This window comes from Anomaloglossus baeobatrachus, chromosome 2 (genome assembly GCF_048569485.1).
Source record: "Anomaloglossus baeobatrachus isolate aAnoBae1 chromosome 2, aAnoBae1.hap1, whole genome shotgun sequence".
Lineage (NCBI taxonomy): Eukaryota > Metazoa > Chordata > Amphibia > Anura > Aromobatidae > Anomaloglossus > Anomaloglossus baeobatrachus.
Window position 1 is genome coordinate 277238659 of NC_134354.1, and position 17547 is coordinate 277256205.

Sequence of the window (17547 nt, forward strand, 5' to 3'; positions counted from 1 at the left end):
TGCCTGGGTGCAGCAGAGCCGAGTGCGTGCCTGGGTGCAGCAGAGCCGAGTGCGTGTCTGGGTGTAGTAGAGCCGAGTGCGTGTCTGGGTGCAGCAGAGCCGAGTGCGTGTCTGAGTGGAGCAGAGCCGAGTGCGTCTGCAGCAGAGCTGTGTGTGTCTGTGTGCAGTAGAGATGTGTGATATATACTCTGGACAGCAGAGCTTTGTAAATATGTGCTGTTAGGGCAGTGCAGCAAAGATGTGTGTGCAGCAAAGCAGTGTGTATACATAGTTTTTGGACAGCAGATATGTGTATGTGTGCAGCAGAGCTGTGTGTGTATATATATATATATATATATATATATATGCAGCAGAGCTGTGTGTGTTTGTATCTGTACATATGCAGCAGAGATGTGTGCAACAGTGCTATCAGGGTGTGTGTACCTGTGTAGCAGAGCTGTGTGAGTGTGTATGTTTGGAGCAGAGCTGTGAGTGTGGCACCCAGTAGCCATCTGTGCGCCCCCCCAAGCCGTATGTGCAGCCCCCGATAGCACTATGCAACCCACCCCAGTAATGTGTATACCCCCAGAGCTGTTTGCTACTCCAGTAACATCTATCCTGTGATGTATATATTGTAGCCCCCAGCCCCACTTGTGATGTATATACAGCAGTGTCAGTGTGCACTGTAGGCGGCCATGTCTGATAGTGATGACCATCATGCAGCACAGCCACATGCCCAGGAGGAGCTGGATGGAGACAAGCGGGAATGTGTCTGTATGTATGTACGTTGTGTATCTCTGTATGTCACTGGATATGACTCTGTATAGATTTGTCTGTTTATAAGTATTTTTGTGAGTTTGTCTTCAAATATATATATGTACATATGCCTGTATGTGTATGTATCTGTGTATGTGCGTGTCTGCGTGTGGATGGGGCCCACTGAGACTCTTCCGCCCGGGGCCCACAAAAACCTGGAGCCGGCCCTGGGTAGCTTGATAGCAGGGGGTATGGCATAATTTTCATTTGCCTATGACTGATGCTACCTGCTGCTAGCACGAGTTGTGGTTTGAACAGATTGAATGAATTGGCTTAATTGGAACCTAAAAAATGTTACATGCCATATCCAGAGAGTCAGCACTATTGAGTCCTGGAAAGTTTTGTAGCGAACTCCCCTGATGAGCCATTCCTGATAAGATGAAATATGCCTAGATTTAAGTAATAGCAAGATAATATTTTTTTTTTAATAGGGACATTTCTTGAGGAACATCGTAATTATGACGGGGTTAATCATGGAAAGACCCAGGTCTCATATCAAGCTCCAGGTGGATCTCCCACTCCACATAATTACTTATTCCGGTAAGGTTGGACCATTTTGTTGAGCACTGATGCACAGGAGCATCATATCGTTCTATAAAATATATATGATAATAGGGCTATAATACAATATCTCTATACCTTACATACAATCCTTGATTTTGTTATCATATGTGGTGTGCAAATATATGTAGAGTATAAGTGATATACCCACACTAATCATGAGTGACCGATCGCCTCCAGAAGTCCCATAATTATTACATTGAGTCCACCTGTGGGTACTTTATTCTCAGTATAATTACAGCTGTTCTATGAAGGCCTCAGAGGTTGGTTTGATAACATCAAGTATCAAACTGCATCATGAATCAAACAATGACAAGAAAACCAAGAAACATATGAGTCATGTATGGGATAAAGTTGTGGAGAAGAGAAAAGCAGGGTTACTTTATAAAATAAAAACAGCCAAGCTCTGAACATCTCATAGAGAACTGTCGAATCCATCATTCAAAAATGGAAGGAGAAAGGCAAAATGTAATAATAAGACATGGCCATTCACCTAAACTGACATCCCAATCAATCAGAGCACTAAATAGAGAAGCAAACAAGAGGCCCATGATCACTTGCGAGGAACTTCAGAGATCCACAACTTAGGTGGGAGAATCTGTCCACAGGACAATTATTTGTCGTAACTCCACAAATCTGGCCTTTATGGAAGAGTAGCAAGAAGAAAGACATTTTTGAATGCAAGCCATGAGAAGTTCCATTTGCAGTGTGCAAAAAGATATGTAGGGGACACACCTAACATGTGGAGGAAGGTGCTCTGGTCAGATGAGACCAAAGTAGATCATTGTGGGATAATTGCCATTGCTATGTGTAGCCATAAAATAGCACTGCACATCATTTAACATTATCACCACTGTCAAACATGGTGGTGGCATAACGCTGTGGGGATAATTTTCTTCAACATGGATAGTGTAGTTGATGGAAAGATGCTTGGCACTAAATACTGCACAGGGAAATCATGGAGAAAAATCCATTAGCCTTGAGACTGCAGCATAGGTTCAGCTTCCAGCAGAACAACGACCCTAAACATACTGCCAGAGCTACAATGGAATGGTTTAAATCAAAGCATATTTATGTTTTTGAATGGCTTGGTTAAACTCGCATGAAAGGCAAAATGTGATATTTCCATCTTTCATTTTTGCTCTCCACATAGATAATACCTATTCAAATGATTTTTATTAGGTTTTGTAGTTAACAAATCTTGAAATCATGCGTTAGAAAATTTAAGGACATATAGATAATAAGATCAAGGTTAAGATAATTCACATATTTTGACCCCCTAGTTTGTTAGTGTTGATACAGCAAGCAGTATATTTTGTTGGTCAAATCAATTGCTTATGAGTTAACTTTTTGTAACAAATAACTAAATAAAAAATAAAATTAACAACTTCCTGACATGGATTCCGCAGACAGTCCAGCAAATTTGTGTACAAATGGAAAAGTGAGAGAGCTCCTAATATACAAGAAGCTAAGTTGAAACTAACTCTACATAAAACTTTAAAGTACTATTATCCCATAAAAAATAATACTCAAACCAAGTACCTCACCAAATGGGGCCCATGGCTAAAGTCTAATCACCGACAAACTATACAGCCCAACTGACGTTAAGGAAACACTGACCATATACGAGAACTACAACCACACTAATAATTTCAGGCTTGAAGCACTTTGATATGTTTTTGATCCCACATAGATAATACCTACTACCTCAACATTTGACTTGTATGTTCTATGATGTGCTTATGTGATGTGTGCGCTATGCTTGTGTGACTTGAGTTGTGTTTTTCTGACATGCCCACACAGAACTTGTGTAACGTGTGTGCTGTGTTTGTGTGATATGTGCATAATGCTATTGCGTCATGCGCACTGTACTTTGTTGATGCCTGTATAGTAGTTTTGTGACATGTGAACATTGTGTTTGTGTGATATGTGTACTGTTGTGTTATGTGTGTATAATACTTTTGTGACATGGGAACAGTGATTGTGTGATTTGTGCATGATATGTGCACTGTGATTCGCTGATATATGCTTAATGTGTGTGACGTGCGCTGTGCTTGTGTGATGTGTATATGTGCACTGTGCTTCTGTGATATATGCTTAGTGTGTATGACGTGCGCTGTGCTTGTGTGATGTGTGCATAGTGCTGGAATAGTGTGATAAATGTATAATGCTATTTATTGCAATGATCTATTCATAGTAAAATGCAGTATATGAATTAGAGTGCAGGGAAGTACATGATTTTAAGCAAGGGCTACACAATGTCTTTGGCTGGGACACTGTGTCTTCAATGATTATGATGTGCTGTGGTCCTGACATAACCATTTCAGCCTGTCAACAATGACAGGATCAGCAATGGAAAACTGGTGCTGGAGCAGGGGTGGGTATGTATTGTTGTGTTTGGTATTTTCTACATCTTCAAATCTATGGGCAAATTAAACTTAACTGAGGACAATATGTTTAAGTGGTCAGTGAGGGCCATTATAAAGAAATTGTAAAACAGTAATTGTTGAGCTTTGCATTGTACTAAAAGGTGGGGGTGGGGAGGAAATATAATGTACTAGCTGTAGTACCCGGCGTTGCCCGAGCTAGTAACTGTTTCTCTGTCTCTCTATCTCTCTGTCGGTCTCTGTCTATTTGCCTGTCTCTCTCTGTCTGTCTCTTGGCCTGTCAGTCTCTGTCTGCCTCTTTCCCTGTCTGTGTCTCTTTTCCTGTCTGTCTCTGTGGCTCTTTGTCTGTCTCTGTCTGTCTTTCTCTGTCTATTTGTCTGTCTCTCTATGTATGTCTGTCTCTTTCTCTGTTTGTCTCTTTCTCTGTCAGTCTATGTATCTTTGTCTATCTCTGTCTCTCTCTATCTCTCTCTGTTTCTATCTGTCTTTATCTGTCTCTGTCTATTTGTCTGTCTCTCTGTCTGTCTCTTTGTCTGTCTATCTGTATGTCTGTCTCTGTCTATCTTTATGTGTCTGTCTGTCTCTATCAGTGTCTGTCTTTCTTTGTCTTTCTGTGTGTGTCAGTCTCTGTGTGTCTGTCTCTTTTCCTGTCTGTCTATTTCTCTATCTCTCCGTCTGTTTGTCTCTCTCTGTCTATTTCCCTAGTTGTCTCTTTGTCTGTCTCTTTCCCTGTCCACCTCTGTCTGTCTCTTTCACTGTCTTTCTCTGTCTATCTGCCTCTTTCCCTGTCTGTGACTGTCTGCTTGTCTCTGTCTCTTTCCATGTCTGTCTCTATCTGTCTCTTTCCCTCTCTGTCTATGTATCTCTTTGTCTGTCTCTCTCTATTTGTCTGTCTCTCTATTAGTCTGCTGTCTCTCTGTCTGTCTCTTTCCCTGTCTATCTGTCTCTGTATCTTTTTGTCTGTATCTGTCTGTCTCTATCTGTTTCTGTCTGTCTCTCTCCGTCTGTCTATTTGTCTGTCTCTCTGTCTGTCTCTGTCTGTCTCTTTCCCTGTCTATATGTGTGTCTGTGTCTGTTTGTCTTTGTGTGTCTGTCTGTCTCTGTCTCTATCAGTGTCTGTCTCTGTCTGTCTGTCTATCTCTCTGCCTTTCTGTGTGTGTGTCTGTTTGTCTCTTTCCCTGTCTGTCTATTTCTCTATCTCTGTCTGTTTGTTGTTCTCTGTCTCTTTCCCTGTCTGACTCTTTCCTTGTCTGCCTCTGTCTCTTTCCCTGTATGTCTGCCTCTTTCCCTGTCTGTCTCTGTCTGTTTGTCTCTGTCTCTTTCCCTGTCTGCCTCTGTCTCGTCTGTCTCTTTCCCTGTCTGTTTGTCTCTGTCTCTTTCCCTGTCTGCATCTGTCTGTCTCTTTCCCTCTCTGTCTCTTTCCCTGTCTGTCTCTGTCTGTCTCTTTTCTTGTCTGCCTCTGTCTTTGTCTGTCTCTTTCCCTGTCTGCCTCTTTCTGTCTGTCTCGTTCCCTGTCTGTCTGTCTCTTTCCCTGTTTGCCTCTGTCTGTCTGCCTCTGTCTTTTTCCCTGTATGTCTTTCCCTGTCTGTTTGTCTTTTTTCCCTGTCTGTCTCTATCTGTTTGTCTTTGTCTCTTTCCCTGTCTGCCTCTTTCTCTGTCTGTCTGTCTTTTTTCCCTGTCTGTTTGTCTCTTTCCCCGTTTGTCTTTCTGTCTGTCTCTTTCTCTGTCTGTCTTTTTTCCTATCTGTCTCTGTTTGTATCTATCTCTTTCCCTGGCTGCATCTGTCTCTGTCTGTTTCTGTCTGTCACTTTCTCTGTCTGTCTGTGCTTGTCTGTCTCTCTCTGTCTGTCTGTCTCTCAGTCTGTCTCTGCCTGTGTCTGTCTCTCTGCCTTTCTCTGTCCGTCTTTCCACCAATATCATATTACCTCACACATAAGCTTCTAATACTAACAATTTCCTTTGTTCCTATAGCAACCAATCACAGCTCCTTTTAATAACCTGTAGCTCCCAGCTCCCTTCAGTTTAATGGAGGCAGGTTTTTTGGAGTGTAACTGTAAAGCGTGGGGTTATATTGTCCCATCAAAACATAGTCTATTACGTTCCCTGAATCAAATGGAGTGTCTGTGCAAAATATTGTGATTGTAAATGCGACGGTGCAGATTCCTTTAGTAGGCATACATACAAACACACACACACACACACAACACACATACACACACACACACACATACACACATACATTATATATTAGATATGGGCTTGTGGGGTTTGTGTGTCATTTCATCCTTTTACTCTCAGTCCTGACTGACCAAAAAGAGAATTCATAAGATGCAATTCCCATACACTGTATGAATAATGACCACCTCACTTACCTCTAGAAATTGCGCACTTATTTTAAATATGGGTACCGGGAGCCCACTGGCCCGAGATGCACCTACACGTTCCTGTATTGTTCCAAATAACTGACGGACAGCACGCGGAATGATACCAAGCTCTGTTTCACTAACCATAAGATCAAAGCCACTGCCCATTGTATGTGTTTTTCCTGCACCAGTCTGAAATAATTAAAATCATGCAAACATTACAGTTTGTTAGAAAAGGCAACAGCACATATCTGATATAAAATAGAAAGGACATATATAAAGTAGAGAAAAAAATAAGTCATATTTACCTGACCATAAGCCAGAACTGTAGCATTGTAGCCCTGGAAGCAACCCTCCACCAAGCCACGAGCACAAGTATCGTAGACTTTGACCTGTTCTGTTTCTATGTCAAACACATAATCATAAGTGAAGGCCTTGTCCTTACCCAAAAGTACCTGGGGTTCTCCTGGGTAAACCCATGTGCATATATGGCATCCTTCAGCCTGCTCCTTACTGCTTTGAGGACGAATCCTAAATGAATCAGTAAAAAAAAACCAAAACAATATTGGCAAAATATAACATAATGAAATTAGTTCATTTATTTTGTTTATATTTAAGAAAATGTTGTTTAATAAATAGTGCTTTTATGTACTTTTAAAATGTTGTTTTACATATATCTATTATATCACTGTCTATATATATATATACATATATACACATATATATATATATATATATATATATATTTTATTTTTTTTTAGTTTTGTTTTTTTCTTAAATCATTAATTTTGCAATTTTCACACTAGCCACTAAATTTAATATTAGACTCAAATGAACAATAGGCAGCAACATACTGGCTCCGACTACCTCTACACAGAAGACATGCTTCAATCTAGACAAAACCATTCTGAAGGGAGGGGGAGTAGGTGAGCTGTGACCGTCACCTACTGTAAATAGTGGATGCTGTTTTATCTACTATATTACAGGTGTTAACTTACATTGTATTCACATCTGTAATGAGAACAGCTGCTGAAAAGTAATCTGCACAGGAGATAAAGGAAATACCAATCTAGGTTTAGTTGCCAGTGTCAAAATTGCAGGATTACTGATTTTATTTTTTTAATATACAGTAGTAGACAAAACTCTGGATAGACCTTTACATGAAATAGTTCTCTTTGTTCTAATTGGAATTTGCATGTTGTAGAGTCAGACTCAAAACCAGAAACGAACACATAAGGAAAGAAGGAATAAAACAGCACTTGGGGAAAAAAGCAACCCAGAATGTGTGTTAAACCTTAAGGCCATGTGCGCACTGGAAAACGTAATTTTTTTAAGAAAGATTACCGCACCCGCGGTAAAAGAAACCGTGGCAAACCGCACCCAAAAACCACATGCGGTTTGCCGCGGTTTGCTGCGGTTTTACCGCGGTATTGTTCGCGGTATTGCCGCGGTTTTGCCGCGTGCGGGTTGTTTAATGCATTCAATGCAATAAAGCACATTGGAAAAAAAAAAGCCATTTCCTAGATAGCAGATAGATAAATAGATAGAAGAATAGATAGAGAGATAGCTAGATGGTTAGATAGAGGGATAGATAGAGTCCCTGTGAGCACACGCTGCATTTCTCACGGTCGGTAGTGTGTTCACATTACCGGCCGTGGAAAATGACCGGTAATTACCTCTGCAGTCTCGTTGCGAGGCTGCATTGAGCGCTGTGTGTCAGTCGTGGCTGGATGCAAGCATCGCAGGACGTGGATTACGCCGGAGCTGTGTATTTCAGGGGGGTTAATAAACGGGTGAACCAGGTGCTTTTTTGTGTTTTATTTAAAATAAAGGATTTTTCGGTGTGTATGCTTATTCACTTTATTTATGGGTTGATCATGTCAGCTGTCACATAGACGCTGCCATGATCAAGCCTGGACTTAGTGGCGGCAATCCGCCGCCATTAACTCCTTATTACCTGGATCGCCACCACATCACGGCATCTGGAAAAGCCAGGGACACTCCGGTACTGCCGCATAATGCATGCAACAGTCCCGGGGCAGCTGCGGCTGATATTCTCGGCTGCGGGAGGGGGAGGGTGGCAGGGGACATTAACCCCCTATTAATACCGGGCCGCCGCTGTGTGTTTAACTCGGCTGGAAGGTAAAAATACGGCGGAGCCCACATGTTTTTTTTTCTATATGTCCGTTTGATTTGTATGTGCACTCTATATGTCTGTGTCTGTGTGTGAGTGTGACCTGTGTGTATTCTATGTCTGTGTCTGTGATGTGTGTGATCTCTGTGTGTTTACTCTGGTCCGCTTCCTCTTCCTGGCATAATGGCATCACTTCCCTGCAAACCGCAGGCAGAGATGTACATTACCGCAGGTAAACCGCGAAATACCGGAGGGAATAACGCAAGAAAACGCAATGAACCGCACAGAATTTGCGGCCTGCATTATTCCCTGCGGGATTTCCCGATTACATTGCAGTCAATGGAGTGAAATCCCACAGCTACCTGCGGAAAAGAAGTGACATGCAATTGTTTTTGCTGCAGGAATCCCGCAGCAAAACATGCAGCTGTCAAATTCCACATAGTGCGCACAGCATTTTTTTTTTCCATAGGTTTTGCTGATGAATCACTGCAGAGATGTTATGAACATTTTCTGCAGTGAAACATGCAGCAAAACCGCAGGAAATCCGCGGAAAAAAACGGTAAGTGCGCACAGGGCCTAAGGTTGCCTTACACTCAGCGACATCGCTAGCGATGTCGCTGGTGAAAGCACCCGCCCCCGTCGTCTGTGCGTCACGGGCAAATCGCTGCCCGTGGCGCACAACATCGCTAGAACCCGTCACACGTACTTACCTGCCTAGCGACGTCGCTGTGGCCGGCGAACCACCTTCTTTCTAAGGGGGCGGTTTGTGCGGTGTCACAGCGACGTTACACACCAGCCGTCCAATAGAAGCAGAGGGGCGGAGAGCAGCCGAAAGAAAGTGACACCGACCTCGTTGCCGGAGGTCGCAGGTACAGTGTTTTTCGTCATTTCTGGGGTGTCACACATAGTGTGTGCTGCCTCAGGAACGACGAACAACCTGCGTCCTGCAACAGCAACGATATTTGGGATTAGAACATGTCAACGTTCAATGATTAGGTGAGTAATTTTGATCATTAGCGGTCGTTCATACGTTTCACACGCAACGACGTCACTAACGAGGCTGGATATGCGTCACGAATTCCGTGACCCCAACGACATCTCGTTAGCGATGTTGTTGCGTGTAAAGCCCCCTTTAGATCCCTTTAAGTATCCACCTTTAAATCTGATAACAGCTTCCAATAACAGGTTAATCTGAGAATGGTTTCCAAAGAAGAGGCATTCCTCAACAAGTGTTCATCTATGGAATCACCAGCCTTCAGAAAGTTTTTGCAACAACCAGGTGCGGACGTGCAAATACTCATTATCGGCAGGTCCAAACAGGTTTTAAAAAAAAAAACCCGGTTCCAGACTGGAATTGATCAGGGATATCTGGCCAAATGTCAGTCCCCATATAAGTATATTGGGACCAGAATCTGGGGCTTCAAAATGGTGGTAGAAGGGATAGTGGGATTGGAGCAGGCGGGTTATACTTACCAGTCTCCAGTGCGGCTGTAACGCTGTAACGCCAAATTGCTTTATCTGTGCTGAGTATTATAATATGGGGGAGCCCAAAGCCAATTTTTTTATTTATTTAGTTTTTAAACTATAGGTACGCACACAGCACCTTTGAATAAAAGCAGTCAGAGCCGCTGTCCCACAGGTTGGGGGCGCATCTGACTGCAACCAATCACAGACTGCTGGTGGGTTGAGAAAGCAATGCATATGTATGAAGTTAATGAGCATTCGAGGAAGTAACATTACAGTTGCGCTGGAGGCTTGGTAAGTATAACGCGCCTTTTCCCATCGCCAATCACTTCTACCACCATATAAAGCGCCGGATTCTATCCCCATTAACTTATATGGAGACTGGCGTATGGCCAGATATCCGGAATCAATTCCGGTCCGGAACCGCAGAAGTTGGCATCCTAAATATGTGTGATGGCTCAGCCCACTCTCTGATGATTGGCCCTAAAAGTCCCTATATATACCCTCACGACACCACAATGTACAAACGATAATAAACACAGTTTAGAGACATTCTTAGGAATAAGATACACTGACAAGCAAAAAGGTAACAATGTTCTGAACCTTTGACTTTCAGACTCCAATATGATTGTCTATAAAATGAAGGTAGTCTCACATGCAAAGGTGTAGTGGATGAGATATATAATCTGAAAATCAAAAGTTTAACACATTGTTACCCTTTTGCTTGTAAGCGTAAAAAAGGCCATATACTATTCATCCAGGTGGACGCCACAATGACCAATAAGCAAAACACAATACATAGTGGCACATAACTCCCAGAACAGATATAAAACAAATTGCTCTGTAATCATCAGACTTAGCTTATTAAGATACTTTTATCGTTCCAAAGTACATAATAAACCGCTCTGACTTGTTTCCCACCAAAAACCTTAGAGGTTCATCAGGGACCACCTTTCAAATGGAGCCAAATTTAGTGGGTGAGATACTGACAAAGTGGCATCCAATACCAATAGCCACAGTAAGTCTATATGATGCATGCTGTGCAATGTCTCTAAATTGTACTTTCTGTCTATATACACTGGAGATCAAAATTAGAGAACAACACACAATTTCCTAAATGTTAAGGTCATTGTGTAGTCCTTTGTGATTATATCCTAACATGAGTAAACTAGCAGTGTTTTAAGCTTATTTCATAAATTGAACTTAGTCTTAAGCACATAATAAAAATGTAAATGAGATAAATGAAAAAGAACACTGACCAGAATTAGACAACACTTTCAGATACCTGCAAGTTAGTGGTGTTAATCTGGCACCTGGTGCTTATTTATTATCTGACAAACCCTATTTAACTGGCAGTCTAACTTTCCAGTTTGCACTGATTGTGCAAAAATGGTAGTTCCAAGTCTGTGATGATTTCGAGAATATTGCATCTTTACAATATCACAAAGTGTTTCAAGTCTCCCAAGAAGGCTAGTCACCCTCGAAAGACAAATGCAAGAGAGGACAGGATAATGTAGATAATCTCCATGGGTAATCATTTAAACCCTGCAGCTGGAATTGCTCGCCAGTTCAGCACTGATCAGGGTAAGGTTCTGTCTCCTCATACAGTGTCACGATGTTTAAGAGCATTTGGACTGAAAGCCCACTCTGCAGTGACAAAACCTCTCATTTTCAGAAAGAATCAAAAGACTAGACTCATCTTTGGTGATGAGCATGTTCTGTGGACAGAGAAGTGGTCCACAGTTCATTTTAGTGATGAAAGCGAGTTTAATTTATTTGGGTCCACTGGGAAACACTATCTTCGACAATAAACTGGGGAAATACTGAACCCAAAGTGTGCTAAGAAGTCAGTGAAAGGTGGTGGAAGAAGTGTCATGGTTTGGGGAATGTTTTCTGCAGCAGGAGTGGACCTCTCATACAGCTACATGGCATAGTGAATGCAAGTGTGTATCAGAACCTTCTTCAACAACACATGGTTCTTTACTTGCATGCATCACTCAATCAGCCAGCAATTTTCATGCAGGACAATGCCCTCTGTCACACAGCAAAATGGGTAAAGCAGTTCCTTGAAACAGAAAATATTGAAACAATGAAATGGCCAGCCTAGAGTCCCGATCTACACCCAATAGAAACCCTCTGGAAAATCAAAGTCAAAGAACTGTCGAAGAGACTGGAAGAAGAGTGGACCAAAATCCCACCAGAGCAGTGTGAGACTAATGATGTCCTGTGACCGCGATGTGCTGCAGTCATTCATAGCAAAGGCCTCTACACATCCTACTGATTGGTGACTGTTGTTACCTTCAGAAAATGTAGTTATAATCTTTCCCTGTGCTACAGTCATTGGTGTTCTCTAATTATGATCATCACGTTTTGGGCAAAATAAAGGTTTTATGTTGATAAACTTTGGCTCTTTTGTAAAACATTGTTCTAGTGGCATGGTGTACCCCTTACAAAAAGGCTTCAAGTGTTGATCAATGTAGATTACATTATTTCTGAAAAAAGCAAGTGATCATACATTGTTCATACATTTTGATCTCCAGTATATATTCCTATTTTGTCTACAAGTGCTGTGTTACCAACTATCAGGGCTGTGGAGTCGGTAAGCCAAACCTTCAACTCCGACTCCGACTCCTCAATTTCTCTTGCACCGACTCCTACTCAGACTCCAACTCCGACTCCGACTCCGACTCCTATATATGTTGCTTATAGTTAGGTGAAAAATTTATTGTAGTACATGAACATGTGTATGTTAACATCAGACATTTAATAATTTTTATGATACAATAATCAAGATATTTGGATAGAACATAAAATATATTTATTGGATACAACTTTAGAACACACAAAACTGTAATAAATTGTAAATATGTAATACACTATGTAATATACAGTAGATTACATATATATCTTGTGTGTATATATATATATATATATATATATATATATATATACAGTCATATGAAAAAGTTTGGGCACCCCTATTATATGTTAACCTTTTTTCTTTATAACAATTTGGGTTTTTGGAACAGCTACTTCAGTTTCATATATCTAATAACTGATGGACTGAGCAATATTTCTGGATTGAAAGGAGGTTTATTGTACTAACAGAAAATGTGCAATCCGCATTTAAACAAAATTTGACCAGTGCAAAAGAATGGGCACCCTTATCAATTTCTTGATTTGAACACTCCTAACTACTTTTTACTGACTTACTAAAGCACTAAATTGGTTTGGTAACCTCATTGAGCTTTGAACTTCATAGGCAGGTGTATCCAATCATGAGAAAAGGTATTTAAGGTGGCCACTTGCAAGTTGTTCTATTTGAATCTCCTATGAAGAGTGGCATCATGGGCTCCTCAAAACAACTCTCAAATGATCTGAAAACAAAGATTATTCAACATAGTTGTTCAGGGGAAGGATACAAAAAGTTGTCTCAGAGATTTAAACTGTCAGTTTCCACTTTGAGGAACATAGTAAGGAAATGGAAGAACACAGGTACAGGTCTTGTTAAGCCCAGAAGTGGCAGGCCAAGAAAAATATCAGAAAGCCAGAGAAGAAGAATGGTGAGAACAGTCAAGGACAATCCACAGACCACCTCCGAAGACCTGTAGCATCATCTTGCCGCAGATGGTGTCAATGTGCATCGGTCAACAATACAGCGCACGTTGCACAAGGAGAAGCTGTATGGGAGAGTGATGCGAAAGAAGCCGTTTCTGCAAGCACGCCACAAACAGAGTTGCCTGAGGTATGCAAAAGCACATTTGGACAAGCCAGTTACATTTTGGAAGAAGGTCCTGTGGACTGATGAAACAAAGATTGAGTTGTTTGGTCATACAAAAAGGCGTTATGCATGGAGGCAAAAAAACACAGCATTCCAAGAAAAGCACTTGCTACCCACAGTAAAATTTGGTGGAGGTTCCATCATGCTTTGGGGCTGTGTGGCCAATGCCGGCACCGGGAATCTTGTTAAAGTTGAGGGTCGCATGGATTCAACTCAGTATCAGCAGATTCTTGACAATAATGTTCAAGAATCAGTGACGAAGTTGAAGTTACGCAGGGGATGGATATTTCAGCAAGACAATGATCCAAAACACCGCTCCAAATCTACTCAGGCATTCATGCAGAGGAACAATTACAATGTTCTGGAATGGCCATCCCAGTCCCCAGACCTGAATATCATTGAAAATCTGTGGGATGATTTGAAGCGTGCTGTCCATGCTCGGCGACCATCAAACTTAACTGAACTGGAATTGTTTTGTAAACAGGAATGGTCAAATATACCTTCATCCAGGATCCAGGAACTCATTAAAAGCTACAGGAAGCGACTAGAGGCTGTTATTTTTGCAAAAGGAGGATCTACAAAATATTAATGTCACTTTTATGTTGAGGTGCCCATACTTTTGCACCAGTCAAATTTTGTTTAAATGCGGATTGCACATTTTCTGTTAGTACAATAAACCTCATTTCAATCCAGAAATATTAGTCAGTCCATCAGTTATTAGATATATGAAACTGAAATAGCTGTTCCAAAAACCCAAATTGTTATAAAGAAAAAAGGTTAACATTAATAGGGGTGCCCAAACTTTTTCATATGACTGTATATATATATATATATATATATATATATATATTATTGTATTACATATTTACAACTTATTAGTTTTTTGGGTTCTAAAGTTGTATTCCAATAAATGTATTTTATGTTCTATCCAAATATCTTGATTATTGCATCATAAAAATAATTAAATGTCTGATGTTCACATTGTACTACAATAAATGTTTCACTTAAATATAAGCATTATACTAAATGTTATTATTTAGTAAAATATTCAGCACATTCTGCATTGCACTACTATCCCCAATGAATTATATATTTTAGGAGTCTGAGTCGGTGCGTTTTATACCGACTCCGACTCCACCAAAATGAGCTCCGACTCCGACTGCACAGCCCTGCCAACTATGGCATTGATTAATGCTTTGGTGAAGAATGAAACAATTCGCACTCCAGAGCATGAGTATTTCTTGGCCAAAGTTGCTCAGGAATTCAACACAACACATGATTTCATAGGTGAAGTTCTCCCTTTCCAAGAAATTATGTGCAAACTGGAGAGAGTAATGAACTAGAAGCATCTGTGCTTGGTGCGATCATTACACATCAAAAACATATTTGGAGAGGGATATGATTCCAGGAGAAATGAGAATTAAGAAATTAACAATACTGTTTTTTTTATCATTATCTTGTGGCATGAAATTATATTCTCTCCAAATATTCCTTTTACACTAATGAATCTTATAATCACTCATGAAGAAACAAAATTACTAAACATCAGGTCACAGATTTCTACCATTCAATCTTCATTAACAGAAAACACAAAGATTATGATTTGCTATACATCAACATGAAGGACAATTTTAGCAAGTTGGAGATGGTAATCATGCGTATTAAGAAACACAAATTCAATAGAGACCTGGAGGATTCTAAAGAAAACAGTTTATAACTGTTAACGCTTTCCTCCAAAATCTATTCTTTTAAACAAAACGGCGTTCCACCAGAACAAATCATGTGAATTTCAACTTTACATCTCCTGACATTGCACTCATCTGGTTACAATTTGGATTTGTCAGAATCTGAACGTTACAGGTCCTCAATTTCATCTCAGGAGGACACTCGTTTTTACCACCTGGCTTCAAAAAACACAGGCAAAAGAACACCAATCCAATTGGAAACTGTTATTCAACCTCAAGCAAAGTTCATGAATAGGTGACTCTTTCAATGCTTACAGCTATAAATTGTCATTACTGTTACTCTATTTATCTTCTCTGTTACAAAAGTTGTTGGCCCAGCCCAAGGTTTAAGTTTTGTTCCTATCTGTAAATTTAACTTTTTCCACACTATTCTTGAAGAGAATTGAGTTGCCACATTGCTTACAATCATTTTGCTTTTGAAAATAATTAACGTCTCCAGTATTTCTAATGACATGTGGCTTCTATTGAATTTTTGCTATGGCCACAATTCTGATCGCCTGTCCAAGCCCTAATCCAGTTATCACTTACCATATCCATTATGTGTATGCGCTTGGATATGCTTATCTATATTGGCCCTTGTGTCATATAACCTTCTTGCAGCCCTCTAAAGCTGGGTTTACACACTGCAACATCGCAAAGGACATCGCTGTAACGTCACCGGTTTTGTGACGTAATAGCGACCTCCCTAAGTCTCTGCTGAGTCTCTGGTGAGCTGTCAAACAGGCAAACCTGGCCAACAACGCAACAGCGATCCGGACCTGCAGAGCGACCTAGCTGGTTGTTGGGGACGTTGATAAGCAGCTTTTTGAAAGGGAAGTTGCTAACAAAGTCGCTGCAAAGTCTTTCCCACACTGAAACTTTCTAGCGATGCATGCTGCACAGCGGGAAACAAAGGACCTAGGAATGGTCCTGAACGATTTGTAGCGAACACAACTTCACAGCAGGGGCCAGGTCGCTGATAGGTTTCACACACTGCAATGTCGCTGGGGAGGTCGCTGTAACGTCACAAAACCGGTGACGTTACAGCGATGTCGTTTGCGATGTTGCAGTGTGTAAACCCAGCTTTATGTACCCTGTATGCGTACAGCTATAGCATTTCCACTTGGATTCCCTATTCACATACTTTGGGTTAATGCTGCTATTCATCTTTTTGCACTATAGCTTTGCACTTTATTCATTGTGCAATACTATTTAATTACACCATTTTACTTTTTATACTATTTATTCTACCCCTGTGCAAATTTGTGCTGCATTTCTGGGCATAGATATATACACCCTAATCCTGGGCTTTGTGGAACTATATATGTTTATGATCATGTGATTTTCTGTCCTCTGTCGTGCTGTTGGTGCTTTTTGCACTTTTAATGTTATGATTTTGAAAAAGATCTTGTAGAATTATTCATATCCATCATCATGGACCGCACTAATCTCAAACACGATATTAATAAGGCACAAATGACCTCCATCTCGCAAATACAATACAAATTCGACAATGTTATCTGTGCCTTAAGCAAAGGCAGATCTGTGGTCATTTTAGACTCTGAAATAATGGCTTATGAGGTACTGGCTTATGATGTACTTTACTATATTGATACATATCACAAACTTATGTCAGATCCAACACCAACATTTCACATAGGTTTAAAGAAACTATTAGGTGAAGGTCATAGTCTGGGAATATTGTCGCATACAAAATCAACATACCTTTGCCAGACAATCCTGTTACAGCTAACTTCCATGGTTTGCCCAAAATGCACAAAAATGTGTTTCCATCTCCCCTCAGACATATCATCTCAGGCATTGGGTCACACACTGAGACAAACTCAGTTCCTGGGTTCATGGCTGTCTTCAACTGTTGAAGTGGTTATCCACTACTTGGACAACCCCTTCTCATTCCCCACGTTTGATCCCTTTGAAATAAAAAAGCTGATCCTCACCTTCCATGTCAGCGCCGTTCTAGTGGAGCTCGCACTCATGTGCCTGAGGCTCACATGAGGTTGTGATGACCTGAGAATCCCGGGCCCAATCACCACTGGCTTCTCTCTCCCCGCCTTCCGTTGTATGAGAACTCAATAGGAGGTCAGAGTTAAGGCTGGTTACCCACTTCCAGTTGATTACTCATACATACTAAGGCCCCCTTCACACATCCGTGAAAAACACGCACGTGTGTTACGGGCCGTTTTTCGGGTCCGTGTCCCGTTTTTGTGTCCGTTTTTATGGTCCGTGTGGCATCTGTGTGAATTGCGTATGCTAGCCGTGTTTGTGTGTAGAACGTCCGTGTGTGCGTGTGGAAAAAACGTGTATGTGTACGTGGAAT

General features: G+C 41.0%; 1 protein-coding gene across 1 annotated transcript in view; it reads right to left on the reverse strand.

Annotated features, from left to right (window-relative positions):
- Positions 1–17547, reverse strand: part of KIF21B (kinesin family member 21B) — a 411687-nt gene that overhangs the window by 336478 nt on the left and 57662 nt on the right. The window contains exons 2-3 of the mRNA XM_075335818.1: positions 6415–6637; positions 6116–6298 (exon numbers count right to left, since the gene is read on the reverse strand). Of these exons, the coding sequence (XP_075191933.1) occupies positions 6116–6298; positions 6415–6637 (406 nt within the window). The remainder of the gene's footprint in view (positions 1–6115; positions 6299–6414; positions 6638–17547) is intronic.